Consider the following 17,496-nt stretch of genomic DNA (forward strand, 5'->3'; position numbering starts at 1 on the left):
CATGGAGACGTTATGTTGGTAATGGATGTGTTCTCTCTACAGGATGTTCCAGCTTTGCCCATCACAACCACCTTTTGGGAGAGAAACTTGCCATCTGTACCAGGACTGCTAAAGCTGATTGGGTTTTCCACTTTCTTCACCTCCGTGGCTGCTGCAGGTTTATTTGCCTACAGAAGGGGACTTCTGGTTCGAAACTGAAAAATGTGCCAGTGCAAAGCCTCACACTCACACTTCTTTTTCTCTGAGGTTTTTTTGGCATGTACTTCCCTGCCTTCAAAGACAGGCCAGGACTAGGGAAGAGGAGAAAACAGTAGAGAGAAGACTCTAGAGGGGAGGGTAAATGAAGGGGATCCATATTCAAAAAGAGCCCCTTGAATCCAGGCCTCCTTCTAGCAGTATTTTTTTTGTTTTTTAATTTCCAGGAAACCTTGCAAAGAATTATCACCTTGAGATTTTCATCCAGATCTCAGAACACAGGTGACAGAATGCCTTGATAATACCTGTTTTGAGAAGATTTCCAGTGCTTTTTACACATATATCATAACCAGACCCCGAATTATGAGTCTTCTTGGCACTTCCATCTTTAGTTGAAAAAAACAAAAAAACAAAAAACCATTTCTGCCCTCCTTTGTGGTAGACTGAGAAAATAAATCCATAGCTCAAAGAATAATTGATCAGTTAATGTAAATTTTTTGTGAGAATCCCTTTAGTGATTTTTTTTTCTCTCTCTCAAATGTCCAGAGCCCAGGTAGTACTTAAACAAGAAGTCAGGCTACCTTTTCAAATGGTGGTCTAAATGCGTTCATTCCAGCTATGCAAGTGTGGCCTCGGGTTGTTAGTATTTCCAATGGTGTCATTGTCCTATAGTAAGTTGAAGGAGAATGTTTCTACTGCCTCTTGTAGTAAAGATGAATTTCAGGCTTCCTATCTGTGTCTGAGTTCATCCCTGTCCAGGATCAGACCTTGTTGGCCTGGAAAACCAACAGACTCCAGACAACACCCGATGTAGTGAGCAGCATGGCTGGTCAGGCTGTTGGGCCTGAGTGTGAACCAGTGGCCTTAGGTTAAATGTGATAATACAGACAAAGCATTTTGAACCTTTGTCACCATCTGACTTCTTTCTGACTCCAAGCATCCCCTACCTTTTCAGCTCCCTAAAGGGAACTGCAAGATAGCAAGAGAACTACATAACTTTTGCTTATCCCTGAAAGCTGTGGAGCTGTCCATGCAACACTTTTACCACTTTTCTTATCTCCTTCTTTTCTTTCAACTGCTTAAATTTATACTTCGAACACGTTGAAGGTAGCTCTTGCCTAGTAGAGCACAATGGGTTCAGAAATGTAGCGTTAGCATAACAAATAATACCCTTATCTGTCCCTCAGCATTGCTTCATGCTAAACACAGCTCAGCTGATTCAGAGTTCCAGTCTCTGCTAACAACCATGTTGACGTGATTAGCACTTCCATTTCTGCCTGCTGTGCAGTGTTGTACTGACTGCGCGCTGCTGGTGACTAATCAGGGATCTCAATGATGAAAAGATCAAAGGGAACCATGGGTAAGACAGTCACATACTAGTGCTTCTGCCCTTCCTAGCTTGATACCTTTCAAACAATGCGAAACAAAAAGAAAGGGGGCAAGAAGGGCAAGAAACAAGTGGAAAAAAAAAGCCAGAAGAGAAACAAACCCATCAACCCCAGCAATACCTTAGATGCCAACCTGTCATCTCAGTATTTCTACTATTTCTACTGTTTAACATTTGTGCATGACAAAAGAGGAAGTCAGAGGTATAATTAAGAAAAGGATTTGGCATGGTACATGAGAAAAATTGGATGGAATTCTTCTGAGTCCATGCTGCACTTCTGCGTTCAATCAATGGTAATTTATTTGCCAAAAAAAAAAAAAAAAAGTCCAATTGCATTTCAATAAAAAGCTGTGAAGAGAAGTATAAAGTATAATAATATACTCAGCAAAGGGGAATGAACAGACAGTAGAGGAAATTTACCATCAGTCTCACACAGACTTTCTGGGCCAGCATCTGATGTCCTTGCTTGTGCTGAGTAGTACTTTGCTCTCCAAATAGTCCCATGGAAATCCACCGAACTACCTATAAAGCTGTAATAGTTGTGAGCAGTGCATCGGTTTCTGGCCCTTAGGTTTCATTCTTTTTATCTTGATGTGCCAGTTAAAAATCTTCTTGTAGCAGCAACTTGGATTTTATCACAAATGAATATCCTCATAACAGCCTTTTAAAATACACGGGGGAATTTTTCAGACATAAAGATCTTTAAGTCAGAAGAACAGTGCAGCACTGTACGTACGGCCTTCCTCATTGTATCGCACCGAGCACTAATTGGCGAGGACATTTGCCTACCACAGAGTGTTTCTGCATGGGCTTTCTTTCTCTGTGAATTATTTACGAAGTGAATTAGAAACCCAGAGAATGGGAGCTGTGTGAGTTCAGAGCTTTTGCAACTCAGATGATTATCGGGCTGAAAATAAGTGTGGAAACCTAAATCTGGGGAGATGTTCTTGAAGTCTTGGCCAATATTTCTAAGTGTTGTATAGTGAACAAATGCTTAACATATAAAGAACAGTTACCTTTGCAGATCATTTCACTGCCAGCACTGGAGTTCAAGTCCTATTTCTGCCCTAGAAATAGTCTGCATGGCTGGAAAGGGGAGCAAATCTATGAGATGAATGAGGACAAATTGTTTTTATTTATGTGCAAAATGTGCGTTTTTCTTTTTTTCTCCTGAATCTGTTACTTTTTTTTTCTAGTCTAACAAGAAATTGCTCTGTATCTGCCATAGGAGCAGAAAAGTCAAAGAAAAAACAAATTTAGGTGTAGTTTGAACTGAATTATACAACAACAAAAGCTTTTCATGAGGTTGATCATTAAAAAAAAAAAAAAGTATGTATTGGTATAAAACTTTCTCATTCTTAGTTTTAAAATGAAACACAAATGCAAAAAACAAAACACCATCAAAAGAAACCACAAAGCATTTCAGATGGATTGACATGAAATTGAAAGTTTGGATCCCGTGAGGTTTCTAGCCATTACTTACAGAGCTGACAGGTCTGTTTTGCTGCATGTGTATTAGCACAGCAAAGTCTTTGATTTCTTCCTCCCAGACTACCAAAGTATTAGGACTGGTCTCTTTGTCTCCATAGCCACGTCTTCCTATTGTGCTGTGGAACTTGTTGCCACTGTATGATAAGAAGTGTTTGCTGTTGTTTCCTCAACATCTTTCACGTAAAATGAATGTGGCACCTTGTGTATGTCAGTGTGACGAGAAAACTCACTGATGACAAATACAGGTAGAGAATGAAGCTGCTTTCGCACGGCTAGAGGGAACTGTTAGCACTAGCTTACCCTTGAAAGTTCTTTCATGCCAGCCCTCAAAGAGAGGGATTGTGTCTCATTTACTAGGCAGCTGGTAGTGCTATGCTATAGTCTTAACTTGTTAACACGTTTGATGAGAAATCTGTTAATCATGAAGGTTCCGGAGTTTACCAGCTTAGTAAGATGCACTATGGGCACAACTATGGAAATAACTGTATTTGTCTCTTATAAACTAATTTGTGTAATTGTATATATTTTAAGGATCTTTAGAGTTTGCTACAAAAAAAAAAAAAAAAAAAAAAAAAAAAAGGTTTACCTGCTTGTCAACTGTTGTAATAGTAACTGCTTACTGCACAGGACATCAAGATGTGGCATAAAAATCCGTGTTAACCAGAGTACTGGGAAGTTAATTGTACAGGCTGTTCAATAGTAACTAGGAAGTGAGCAGTCTGAGGTAGCCTGTTCTCTTTCCTTTAACTAGTACATTTTTCTTCTCAAGGCAATTCTTGATTGCAATTAGCGTATCTGCTGTCAGTAAGACGAATACATTAATCACATTTAAGTATATGTCTAAGCACTGTCCATGACTGGATCCCAAGACCTGGTGGAGAAGCCAGGGGGTTCTATTAAAATAGTCTCCCTCTTTCCTCAATGGGACTATTTCTCCTTTAGGTTGATTTTACAAATGTCCAGAATTTATGATCTTATTTTATTTTATTTTATTGAGAACATGAAAGCAAAATGTTTTTGAAGAAGAAGGAATTGTGTGTGCTACAGAAGTACTTGGATGCAAAAGGGACCAAGAATTAAATAACAACAAAACTGCCACTGCTCTCAGGCACGAAGCAAATCCACTTAAATTGCAGATTACAAATGCTCATGAATAAACCTGACCTGTGTTTAAATATATTCACATTCTCTCTCACTTCTCCACCTTAAGATCACCTTGAGCTAACCATCCATTCTTAAATAGAGATAAAAATGAGATGGCCAAAGCAGACTTGCTTTCAGAGCATCTCTACAGTGAAATTGTTTAGCCTCTGTCATAAACTGCTGCTTCTAGTGTGTCTCTTGTGACCATGTGCGGGTCGATGTGAAGTGATGCTTGCCTCTGTGTTTTGGAAAAAAAAAGGAAAAAAAAGTGACTTTGCTTTGCAGGAATATGTATGCTGTGTGCGTGATGAGTCTGTGCCTTTTATAACTGTAGCATTTTCTCAAGTGCCTCTGTGGTGACTGTCTCCCTTGGTTTCCTTCTTAAGTTCCCTTTTCAGTAGGCTCTGCAGATATTTTTATCTGACAGCTGTGAACCTTTTTTTTTAACCTTAATTAGAATCAATAAATATCGTCATGTCACATAAATGTTTAAGGCTTTTCTTTTGCAGACCCAGAACCTCCCTGTAGATTTGGCTGTGATGGAGGGTATTACTTACTAACATAACATTTCATGTGAGATATCTTTAATTTTTCTCTGTAAAGAAAGAGGATGACATTTGTCTGTAATTCTTCAGGTAGCCAGCTATCTCACAGTTCAGAAGTATTTTGTATTGCTACAGGTGGATTTAGGGTGTCTCCATCTGAACGTAGGAAGAAACAGTCCTTATGCGAAATACTGCACGGCATAAATGTAACTAACTAACTAAATAAATGGAAGAAAAGAGAGGCTAAAACAATGGTGTAATTTTATCCAGCAGCTCTGTATCAGTGCTACAGAGAGGTAGTCTGTGAGTACTGGAGAAAGCTTAACCATCTATGTGAGAATCGTATTGAAAGCACACAGTGCTCCTTCTGTAGGCTGAACCACCAGAATTACAAGCAAGTTATGTAGGAACATAAATACCGTGAAAGCAAATATACTCCACTAATCCACTGTATGCACTATAAAGCATATAAATATCCCTGAAGAAATGTATCAGAACCAGCAGTGCATCACAGCTTGATGGGGTGAAGCTTCAGTCTGCGCCAGACCGCAGGAGGCCTGTGGAGGTCTCATATCTTCTGCAAAGACTTTAATAGCAGCCAAGTTAGGTATTTTCAATGAACAAGTGATAACTACCCACCTAGAGAGTAATTTGGGCACTGAAACTGTTGTCTGGTGCCACTCAGACACCTGAGGGCAACTTGTCTCACCTCCAGATGCCGAGTCAGAAGGCCAAAGGTTTTCCTGAGACTGTCACCAACCAACCTCATGCAGATGGCACAGATGTGCTGTGCATGTAAAATAAGGCAGCTTCTACCTCCCACTAAATGCTGATGACAATTAGGGACCAAACTGCTTTGTTGGGATATTTAGCCTTGGAGAAATGCAAGCAGGCGTACTGTGGGTCCTGTAAATCTTCCATGATGCGAGTTAATGTACTGTGTGCTAAGAGGTAGCTACACATATAGGATATTAGCACATGGCTGTCCTTCACACAGAAAGGTTATGCAATGATTTTGTTGGTCATTGCGAAGGAAAACAAAGGCGTGGTATTCTAGTAAGTTTGGGTACTTGTGCTTGCTGGAAAAGCAGTCAGTGAGCAGCTGAGTGCTAAGTTAAGCTGTACAAAAATACAACTGTGTAAGAGGGCTTGCGAGCTGATGTTCATTTGCATGATTTATATGGACGGCAGCAGTAATATATTCTGAAGCTGGGCTAGGAAAATCTCAAAAAAGAATTTTAAATAACTGTGATAAATTGCAAAATACACATTAAAGGTCTTGTCCGTTGGGTTCTTACCCAGTGTTCATCACTGCTTTTCCATTCTTCCTTGCATTGCCAAAAGGGGCAAGCAAAATTGTTTTCAGCTCTTACATCTGTTGTAGATCAAAGTTAGCCTTGCTGTGCTTTCACTGAATGTGACAGAGACCTCTTCTACTTTAGAAGTGATGGGCTATTAAACTTTCACTCAGGTTTTGATTTTGGTAAGCAACAGTTTTCTGTTAGGAATTTTTATAATCACCCAGTAGTGGAAAGGCTCTAGTGAAATACTAGCCAACTATCCAGCTCCATTTCATCTGTCATCAGCAAGTTCTGTAGACTCCAGACCCCAGCTTTGCAGGAGAAAAAGTCTCATCCATCTTCAAGTGATCTGTTTACCTGACCTATGGCAGAGTGGGACAGAGTCATACAGCCCAGTCTCATCTGCATATGGATGCAATTGGTCATTGAAAGCCAATTGTATCTTTGTGGGGTCTAATTGATTCCATTTCTGTAGAACAGCAAGACTTGATGAAGCATTCAATCTGGGGAATGTAAGGATGGAGCACAGCCCTGACAAAAAGTACTCGAGGGGTAAACTGGTGGATGGCAGGTGGGACACAAGCCAGCAATGTGCCCTTGCAGCACAGAAAGCCGACCATATGCTGGGCTGCATCCAAAGAAGTGTGGCCAGCAGGGTGAGGGATGTGATCCTGCCTATCTGCCTTGGACTGGCGATACCTCACCTGGACTACTGCGTCCAGATGGGGAGTCCTCAGTACAAGAGAAACATGGACTTGTTGAAGCACATTGTGAGGAGAGTCATAAAAATGATCCAATGGATGGAACACCTCTGAGAGACCTGGGGCTGTTCATCCTGAAGAAGAAAAGGCTTCTGGGTGACCTGAGAGCAGCCTCTCAGTATCTAAAGGGGGCTGTAAGAAAGAAGGGGACAGACTCTCTAGCAGGGTCTGTTGTGATAGGACATGGGAAAATAGTTTTAAAGTAGAACAAGGGAGATTTAGACTGGATAAAAGGAAGGTTTTTTACAGTGAGGGTGGTGAAGCACTGGCACAGGTTGCTCAGGGAGGTGATGAATGCCCCATCCCTGGGGACATTAAGAGGCAAACTGAACCAGGCACTGGGCAACTTGATGTAGCCGTAGGTATCCTTGCTCATTCTAGTGGAGTTGGACCAGATGGCTTTTAAAGGTTCCTTCCAACTCAAATGATTCCATGATTCTATAAAGCAGTATCCAGCAGAATCACTGACCTTTGGTTGGGTTTGTAGACAGCTCACTCTGCTCTTGCACTACCATCTCGTGGCACTCAACCCCACATTTGTATATTCTCTAATGCTTAGGTGGGAAGGAAGGGAGGAAAGGGCATTAGTAATGCATTGAGGCATCCTTGTCAGCTCTCAGGCTGCTTACTAACAATCTGCATATGCTCCAGGTTGTAACATAACACTTTGCACAGCAGTGTTGCATTTAACAGAAATTACATTATAATTTCAGATGTGGAAACTACTATTCCAGAGCTGAGTTCCATCGCGCTGTGCAGTCATTATCTGAAACAATCGAAATGTGTGCTTGTACCTAATCAAAATTAAGGAGAAATGTTACTTCAGCATGTTCAGCCCCAAATGGAATGAGAATATTAAACCAAATTAAAAAGTCTGTTATTTTCCAATTGTTTCTTTATGAGCTGGAGCTTGGCCAGAGTGCTTTCTTGGAGATAGTGTATTTGAATTAATGCTTCTATAGAATAATAGAATCATTAAGGTTGGAAAAGACCTCTAAGATCACCAAGATCCACCACCAATCCATCACACCATGCCCACTGCCCACGTCCCTCAGTGCCACATCCACACGGCTCTTGAACACCTCCAGGGATGGTGACTCCACCACCTCAATGGGCAGCCTGTGCCACTGCCTTCCTGCTCTTTCAGAGAAGAAATGGTTCCTAACATCCCTCCTGGACTCTCCCTGGTGCAATTTGAGAACATTAGCTCTCATCACTGTTACTTGGAAGAAGAGGCTAGCCCCCCATCTCACTACAGCCTCCACACCGTCATTGTAGAGAGATTTATCAATCTTGATAAACCAAAATGCCTCACAGAAATTCTTTTTCAGAGGAGGGAGTTGTTCAGGAATATTGAGGTCTATGCTCACATTTTTATTCCAGGCTCGTCATGCTGCCAAGCATCAGCCAAGACTTAAGCTGTCCCTTTTGGGGAAGTTTTGAAGCTGGAAACTTGTATCAGTGTTTTGATTCTGGAATTATACGTTTTGGTTACCCATAAGGTTAAGAGCCAGTACAGAAAAATCCAGAGACCTTTGCAAGTCCAAGTGTTCAGCTTTTGTCTGAGATGATAAAATCATGCAGCCAGAAGATGGCAGCCTTTACTTCAATGCCACTCCCCATCACGCTGTACTGTTGTACAGAGGGCAGCCATAGGCTTCGGCACTGCTGTCAGAAGCTGCTATGTATGAGGAATTGTTTCCCACATATTCTAACCTCAGTCAGACTGGATTTACCTCATATTTAGATGAAAATGATGGTGCTCAGGCTATAACTGAGTTTTCAAGTGAGTTGTGTAGCCACAGAAGTTAAAATCCTAGCAAAAGTAATGATTACATCCTTTCCTTCATTTTCTGTCCCAGACAGAGAAGTAGCTATCTTTTTTCACTGTGAATAGCAGTGGAGCTTTTTTCTTTAACAAGAAATGTGTTCATTCTTAGGAAACTTTTTTTCCGAAGAAAATAACCAGGAGGGGGCTGATTTTTTACATGGTCTAATAGTAATAGGACATGAGAATGGTTTTCAACTAAAAAAGGGGAGATTTAGGTCAGGTGTTAGGAGGAAATTCTTCACCCAGAGGGCGGTGGGGCCCTGGCATAGGCTGCCCGAGAAGCTTATGGCTTAGAGGGGTTGGAACTGGACTGTATTTAAGCTCCCTTCCCACTTAAGCCATTCTATAATTCTATGATTCCCTGCTACTCTTATGTATCCCAGGTTATTCTCTCTCTGCTACATAAGATAGGGAAAAAAAAATTTAAAGAGAGGCACACAGAGAACAGAAACTCAGATGCCAAGCACTACAAATAAAGAGCAAAACAGCAAATAAAACTGGAAATGAAATGTTGATTGCCAAGTGTGGGAGCTCAGCAGGCAAAGAAAAAGTTGTGGTTCACTATCAATGCACACATTTAATTTCCCTTTCTGGGTTTTCACCAAGGTGAAATTTGCTTTCTGTGCACTTGTAGGAAGCAACTAAGCAGGGAACATTTAGAGAGCAAAAACAGTTGTTTTAAACATCTCTGTGGAAAAGCCTAGGAGTAAAATAGGATAGCCAACAACAATTATTTTTTTTTTCCCATAGCAATGGACTCACTGGATTTGTCCATTTTTCTATTTGTTGGTGCTGCTGATATGAAATGGAAGCTGTACTCTGTATAAAGAACATAAAACCAGGATCCAGCTTGCCCATGGCATTATTTCTTGCCAGAGAAAAGCACACGCTGTTAGGCAGCATACCTGATCAATAGCACGTGGGCACCAGCAGGGGAGAAACCTACAAGTTGTGAAAAGTTAACTAGTACATCCCTCTGTGTGGTATTGTTGTTCAAGTATGTGATGCTAATTTGTGCCTATGGTTGGAGGTATGCTTGGTTCTGGAAAAAAGGAGATAAAACAGCATGAAACTGGAGGTTGAATCAAACATGGACTGGAAAGTATTGCTGATGAATGATCATTAATGGACCAGACTGAAGGTTGCAACCATTTGTTTGCTCAGCGTGGTCTCTAAGACTGGATGTTCTGCCATTAGCATCCTGGAACCTGGTCAGACCTCCTCCTTGCCCAGTACAGGGAGCACAGATAGAAGGATGCTGCCTACACCTGCTCTTAAAAATTTGCAAATGCAGTTCAGTTCCTATTGAGATGTGGATGGACTTAGTGTGGGCCTTGGCCACCTCATTGGCGCCCACCTCTCCCACTTCACCCCTCACTTTGAGAAAACAGAGCATCCCCTATTTCTGCTAGGGGATGCAGGGCTCTCTGACTACAGTCCATGAAGCTGGACCCCAACCTCCAACGCAGCAAAACAAAGGCTCTTCCACCCTGTGGCCTAGTGAGAACTCTGCACTGTTTCTAGTGGAAAGAGGTGTTCCCACTGTTTTCAGCCTTTTTCATGATGGCAGCGGCTTGTTTCTTTGAGAGCTGTCAGTGGTAATAAACTCTGTTCCATACTCTTTCAAAACTGGTTTAAGAAAGATGCCTGGATGTTTAATATTTAAGCCAGACATTTAGTGTTTAAACTGGGCAATTGTTCTGATAGTCAAAAGAGGCATAGAAGCAGAATGGAAACTGGTCTGTGATTTCTGACAGCCACAAACACCGCCCTCTCCTGTAGAAGCACAGTGCCTGGGAGCCGCACAAGTTTCAGAAATGCCGCTTTTAATCACCCTCCTTTGTTTGCTGATTGTTGCTCCCACTTGCAGTGAAATGTGTCCCTTCCCCAAGCGGTGAGCAACACGGCCTCGTCTTCTACTTGTTCAGGTGGTTTGCCCTTGCTCTTCAAAATACAAGCAAATTGCAATGGAAACATGCATTAGCGAGGTGAAGAGTGAAGTCGAATGGTGTTGGCTCACAGGTATATGACAGATTACTCGGGGTCTCCTTTGTACATGTGCAAAGAGAATGTTTACGGCTGCAAAATTACAAGTTTTGAATCAGCAACAAAGCGACTGGCTCTAACTACCATAAATACAAATGTGGGTGAGTATTTTGGAATGGGTGTTGTGCTCAACACTGTCACCAAGAACATCTGCTCCAATCGGAAAGGGGCATGATGACAAGGGGCCACCTAAGCAACCCCTTCCCTCTGCGAAGAGCTTCTGTTCAGCCCACCAGCGCCTGGGCTGAGATTGGTCCACATAAATTATGGGGTCTGCAAAGCTTTTGCCCTAACTCTTATCCTTCCCTCCTCCCCCCCCCCCCCCCCCCAAAAAAAAAAAAAAAAGTAAGAGGACATTTGAATATGATGGACAAGGTGGCGAGGAGTGAAGTCATCTTGCTTGGTAGGTGTTCCGGTATGTGGCTACTGCACATGATACGACCTGTGATTTAATAAAGACACAGAGAAACACCACCTTCCACAAACTCACCAAAAATGACACGAGAAAAAGAATATGAAGAAAAGTTTATAGAAGAGATCCTCTTATCAAGGTTTCAGGATTATTGAAAGGCACGTTTCACTGATGTTGAATGACAGTGGAGTTCATGGACACATACAATGCTCACATTTCACGGCAAAAAGATCGCATAATGATGGTATGTTGTGAAACCTATATTCCAGACTTCAGTTAACACTAAAGTGATTATTTTAAGAGTGTCATGTACATAATAAGAGCGGAACAGGCAGATGCATTCAATTACTGTAATTTACAAGGCAGTAATTCAAGCCCCAAATATATTTCTCCTTATTGTAGGAAGACAGTACAGATTACAAGCAATACGAGGGAGAGCAAATTGATAGGGAGCCAGGAAACTGCTGATGTTCTGAACATAACAGCGAGCATGTGCTGCAAGTCAGAGGGGCTTCAGCTTTGCTATTTCACTTCACTCCACATTAACAGCCAGTGGCCAGGATGGATCAATTGCACTCGGGCCAGGAAGCAGCCGAGAGCTGCTCCATGGAAGAATTGCAAAGCGTGAGGCTCACTGCCCTACATGGCTTTTGCAGCCACACAGTGTTGCAACTTGCTCAGCTGTGGGCAGAACGATGTCCACGTGTGCTTCTACTCTTGCTCTTTAATGATCCACTTCATGCTAATTATCTTCTTTCATACAGCTGATAGTAAAGTTTCACATTGTGATGATTAATAATTAATCAAATGCCTTTGGAAGTTAATTTAACAATTCTGTGCCTGATTGGCATGCTAATCTCTGCTGCCCAGCAGGGATGCTACAGAAGAAACCTCCAATATTCTGAACTACTGAGGTGAATACGCAAGGGTACTTACTAACTCATGTGACCAAAAATAAAGCAGCAAGTGGAAATGAATGCATATTCCAAGAGCTCTTCACTTTTTAGGAAAGATTTTCCTTTGCCTTCCCTATATTAAGAATACAACACTGATATAAAGATGTCCGATCAAAACAAATGGACAAGAGGCAATTTTCAAAAATACCCCCACAGTTGATTTAGTTTTGTTTTGCTGGTAGCCACTGCAGTAGATTTAATGCATTAATTAAAGTTCTAAAAAGAAAATCACAAGGAGAACACCTCTGGCCCTTTCCAGTTGTCCATGTCACTTCTCTTCAAAAATAACCCTCACCTAATAAAAGGGAAGAAGAGCAAGTATGCACATTTGGCTGGGCATTTAGTTTGCACTAGTTTCGAATTAACAGTCCCTTTTTTGATGCAAACAGCACTGCAGCAGCCACAGAGGTGAAGAGCACAGTAGACCCAAGTAGACAGAGCAGTCCTGGCGCAGATGGCAGGTTCCTCTCCCAGAAGGTGGTGACGAATGGTCGGGATGGGACATCCTGGAGGAGAGAGAAATTTGTATGATCACAAGCTCTCACTCACTATGCAAGCAGACACAGAAAATCATAGAATCATAGAATCATTAAGATTGGAAAAAATACTCTGATCATCCATCCGTCCAACCATCAACTCATCACTACCATCCCACTAAATCTTGTCACTCTGTGCCATATCTACCCTTTTCTTGAAAACCAAGGCAAGGGATATCACAAGTTTTTCCTGAGGACCAAATAAGGTGAGGGTGGGTCAGGGTTCTGAAAAAAATCTGTTGAACCCCATGGCCACAGGACAGCAAAGGCAGAGCTACTTATGGGTCATGGTTGCCCATCTCTTACAAGGGGATAATGATATTCCTTGGACAAGTTGAATAAATGGATACCATCAGCATGTGAAGTAAGGGGAGAAGGGAAGAATTATGTTGGATGTCAGGGGGAAATTCTTTACTATGAGAGTGGTGAGGTGCTGGCACAGGATGCCCAGAGAGGTTGTGGATGCCCCGTCCCTGGAGGTATTCAAGGCGAGATTGGATGGGGCCCTGGGCAGCCTGGTCTAGTATTAAATGGGGAGGTTGGTGGCCCTGCCTGTGATGGAGGGGTTGGAGATTCATGATCCTTGAGGTCCCTTCCAACCTGAGCCATTCTGTGAATCTGTGATTCTGTGAATTAAAACCTAGCAGAGAAGCCACCAACAGAGAGCCTGCAGATCAATCAAGGGGCTGAACTCTCTGGTTACAACAAGAAAGTCAGGCTTACCTTTGACTCTGGCTCTGGCATCCAAATTTCATTCTTGGGGATCTTCCCCATATGATATAATATCTAGAAAAGATAAACATTGGTACCACATGAGAAAAATGAAAAAAGCACACCAACTACTTTCTGTTTCAGGAAAACAGAGCAAGATGACAATGATAAAAAGCAAAATTGTGACCATAAAACTGAATAGTGGTTGAACCAGAAAATAAATAATGATTTCTCTGTTCATATCAGTAATGAAAGAAAGAGGCAGTTTTGATAGTTTGTGTAAAAACAGGATAGCTAGTCATCAAATAATTACGTGCCTACCAATGTTTTAAGGATAAAAGGAAAGTTCCATAGAGTCTCTTGTACCATCTGCAAGAAGTAGGGCAATCCAAAAGACCTATAGTTCTCCTAGATGTTGTGTTTTGGCTTTGTTCTTCTTTTTCTGACTATGAGCGCTCTCTTACACGGCAGCTTGAGAAATAACACAGTGCCACGAACTCAGGACAGAAAGGCTGCTGGGAATGATGCATCTTGAATCACAAATGAGGAAAATGAGAGATTCAAGTCTGGGGCTTTCAAAGCGCGCCATTATGAAATTACCTCCTGGCAACACCCAGGTAGTATGAAGTTCATCACGGATCTTTTTTTTTTTTTTACAACAAATTGATTTTAACAATCATAGAGGCTCTTGGGGGCGAGTGAATGCCTCCAGAAGAGAGAGCTAACTGTTGTTATAACAGCTACTCAGCCATGGAGAAGAGAAATGAGAAATGAGGAGACTCAAGCACGTAATGAAGATTATAAGGTGAATATGACTCTGTCAAAGGGAAACAAGTGGTTGATTTTCCATTATTTAACAGAACTGTGTCTCTACCATATAGCAGCTGTAACTGTAATACATATCATTTAATGTGCATTTTTCCCCTCTTTCCAGACAGTTGTAGAGATTTTACCGACTGGGAACCCAGCCCAGTGTGTGTCATTCTGAAGGGATTTAAACATTATCAGAGGCACCCATTATGGATTCATAAAGCCAAGCTCACTGTTCTCTCTGGTGGAAGGAGAAGAAGAAAGGATGAATCAAAACTCAGAAAAATGCTCATGTTTCCAGATTATTTCATAGGAAATAACTGCAAGCATTTCTGAGACTGAAACTGATTGCAAAGCCTGCCACAATTAATTAGATAGCAAGCATGGTGGTATATCTAAGGGCCGTAACAGGTTGGAGGGTTTGTTTTTGTAGGCATGGGGTATAGAGCATGAACTTCAGTTTAAATCTCTGGTGTGGCAACATGCTGTGTAATGTTCATATTGTTGCACTTTATTCAATAATTAAGTTCAAAAGTGTTGTTTTGGCTTTTTTATTTTTATTCTTAAAGCCTTTGTTTCACTTTCTTTTCTAGGATTATCTGATTCTTCCCCACCGACCTCAGCACAACCACAGTGTATGAGGCACCAAGTCAGACCCTCCAAGCCATACTTAATCCTTTTTAGCCTTTAAAAGAGATGACCAAAGCAAACCAGTGGCTGTACCTCTCTGGCTGCTCTTTCTCCTGCCTGTACAGCCCCCTCCATGTACCCACTCCACTGGGTAGCCGTCTCTGTGCCAGCAAAGTAGATTCTGTCAACGGGCTGGCGAATGATCCTTCAAAACAAATGGAGAATGTCAGATGACAAGTCATAAGAAGGCGATGATCCTTCTAAAAGCAATTTGTTGGCTTTGATGAAGCATTCGACTTTGTTTCTCCATCATTCCTGCAGAGCAGGGCTGGGAGGCATGGTGAAATAAGCTGTTTCTGCAGGACCACCAACTTGTTTCTGTAAACAACGCTCAAGAGCTGAGAGAGAAAAACCAATGCATAAATCAGTACGCCCAGCTTCTGTGCAAAATAATATCAGCCTTATTTTAGTGCTAGGATAAGAAATAATCTTAATGGCCTCCCAAAATGTAGTGCAGCTGGCAGGTGCGTGACAGCTTTGCTGTTATCCTGCTACTACAATGGGGTGTGAATTATGTTTTTGCTGTGGTGGGTCACCAATATCAGCTACTCTTTGGACTTGCCTGGTTGCTTGCCAAAAGAGGCTTGCTGCTGAAGGCCTCTGCATTCAGTGAGTTGCATCTGACCCTGAACAGAGCCATAAGCCAGCTTATCAGCCATGCAAAGCTGCACAAGCATCTTGCTCAACCCAGATAAAGAGAATGAACTCCCTTTCCCATCCAGCTGTGGATAAGAGACCTCAGCCACTGCTACATCTGAACACAAAGCGTTCAGAGAAATTGCTACAGAAGAGTCTGTGCATGAGATGACTCCTTCCCACTCACGTCTTGGACAGAGGTCAGGTATAGCTCCACAATGGACAGTCAGTTTGAGGAAAACATGCAAGAGCCCACACTGTCGTTTGGTGCTTGGTAATGAATATGCAATTTGCCTGGTTGTTTCTAATAGGTGCTGAATTGTGCTTTCCATAAGCTTTTCAGTGATACACCAAATGTTAATCACTGTTATCTACTTATGACCCTTCATGAATACAGCAGTTCTGTGTGGGGAGAGCACTGCAGGCTTTGCTGAACGGGAAGAGAGAATGAGTTTTTCTGTAAGGATTTTGTGTCTTTTCCCTGTGATGCAACTCAATAGGCTCTGCTAGAACTCGATGCTCCACCTGCACAGTCAGCGGAGACTCCTCCTCTGTCTTAAGGAGGAGGCCTCATGCTCTTGAGGCCTTAGAAAGCATTAAAAATTATAATGCAAATAGGCAAATAGTGCACAGAGGTCGATACTGTAACTAGACTACTGTGGAGAGGTTTTATAGCTCCGGCAGGTCTTTTCGTGACTGTGTTTTGCTGCCTTGAAAATCACAAGAGAAACTTGGCTCTTATTAAAAGTCAAAAGCAAGACTCATTAGCTGGCATGTAAGGGAGTGCAAAGAGGGTTGGAAGTCCCCCGCTGTGCTAAATATGCCCTAAGTTTTTTGCATAAAACAGATCATTGTATGTGAGCTACAAAAGTATTCTGTTTTACCTTCCATATGAATACATTATGCCAGGTGGGAAGTAGGCTGTGTAACAGCCCCCTGAATACTGCTCCATAGTCCAGTTCTTCTCTTCATAATGCACTGGCTGTAAGTATTACCAAACATTAGACAGTGAAACAGTGGCAAAGAAATTGGAAATAAAAATAAAAAACAAGTTTCCTCTGAAGAAGGGAAAAGAACAGGTTAAGGATGCCATGTCATGTCCTCTGATTAATGCTATCCATGTACACACAACAAACATTTGCATCTTTAGAGAAGCAGTAGTTTCCCAGGTGGAAATGATAGGGCAAATCAAACCACACTCTTCCTCATTCTTGCAAAGAATGAGATTTGCCAGGTCTTTTTTTCCTGCAGTAGATGCTGCTGCCCTCCCCTTGGCATTGTAGATTCTATGGCACAACACAGAATTTTGGGTACCAGGAATTTTAACTTCATCCTCCAGAACAAAACAGCAACATTATTCTACAAACGGAGGTGAAAATGGGTACTAATTTCTTACATGTAAAGCCTCTTCCATCTGCATTGCCTTGGCATATGACTCACAGATTTTCTTCCTCCTATATGAAAATAAAAGCATTTGGGAAAAGAAAAGAGGGAGATAAAAACCTCTCAGCTATTGCTCTTGTTATTAAAAAAAAAAAAAAAAAAAAAAATTGTACACATTGCAATACACTGGAAAGAAAGCTGGGTTTTGCTTTGCTTTTAAGTCTGATTTCCAGTTCTTATGTTAGTGTGCATATTCAAATACTGATGCATAAATGTGACATCCAAAGTGAACCCTGGAATGGAAAATGAAGGCCAATTTTGGCAGAGAACTCTAAAAAATAAATCTTGGTACAGTTATTCTAGGATGCAGAGACAATTTGTTCTCATGTTCACTGGTGTAAGACCAGAAGAGACATAATATAAATCAATGAAATCCTTACAGATCTACTATAGCTGAGAACAAAATATGAGCTGGAGAGTACTACTCACACTCCTAAGCAGAATTCCTCTTTTTTTTTGCACGTATACTAAAATTGCATTTAGAACATACTGTGTTCACTTCAGAGATTAATGAAGAAATCATACTGTAAACATGGAGGTTTAAAACTTCTGGCGCACAATCTAAATTTGAAGGATAAGCAGCACTGTGTATATCAGAGCTC

At 41.6% G+C, this 17,496-nt stretch overlaps 2 protein-coding genes across 3 annotated transcripts in view; one reads left to right on the forward strand and one right to left on the reverse strand.

The window, feature by feature from the left end:
- MAOB (monoamine oxidase B) overlaps positions 1–4,698 on the forward strand; it is a 52,915-nt gene extending 48,217 nt beyond the window's left edge. Inside the window, exon 15 of the mRNA XM_042809888.1 lies at positions 43–4,698. Coding sequence (XP_042665822.1) covers positions 43–198 — 156 coding nt within the window. The 3' untranslated portion in view covers positions 199–4,698. The remainder of the gene's footprint in view (positions 1–42) is intronic.
- Positions 4,699–11,208: 6,510 nt separating this feature from the next.
- Positions 11,209–17,496, reverse strand: part of LOC122155719 (amine oxidase [flavin-containing] A-like) — a 45,960-nt gene continuing 39,672 nt past the window's right edge. For both annotated transcript variants that reach the window (XM_042809812.1, XM_042809813.1), the window contains 5 exons: positions 16,848–16,905; positions 16,336–16,433; positions 14,849–14,960; positions 13,328–13,390; positions 11,209–12,574 (listed from right to left, as the gene is read on the reverse strand). In XM_042809812.1, coding sequence (XP_042665746.1) covers positions 12,419–12,574; positions 13,328–13,390; positions 14,849–14,960; positions 16,336–16,433; positions 16,848–16,905 — 487 coding nt within the window. In that variant the 3' untranslated portion in view covers positions 11,209–12,418. The remainder of the gene's footprint in view (positions 12,575–13,327; positions 13,391–14,848; positions 14,961–16,335; positions 16,434–16,847; positions 16,906–17,496) is intronic.

The sequence above is a fragment of the Centrocercus urophasianus genome, unplaced genomic scaffold, assembly GCF_019232065.1.
Source record: "Centrocercus urophasianus isolate 14NV4802_14NV808 unplaced genomic scaffold, USGS_Curo_1.0 seq_12, whole genome shotgun sequence".
NCBI lineage: Eukaryota > Metazoa > Chordata > Aves > Galliformes > Phasianidae > Centrocercus > Centrocercus urophasianus.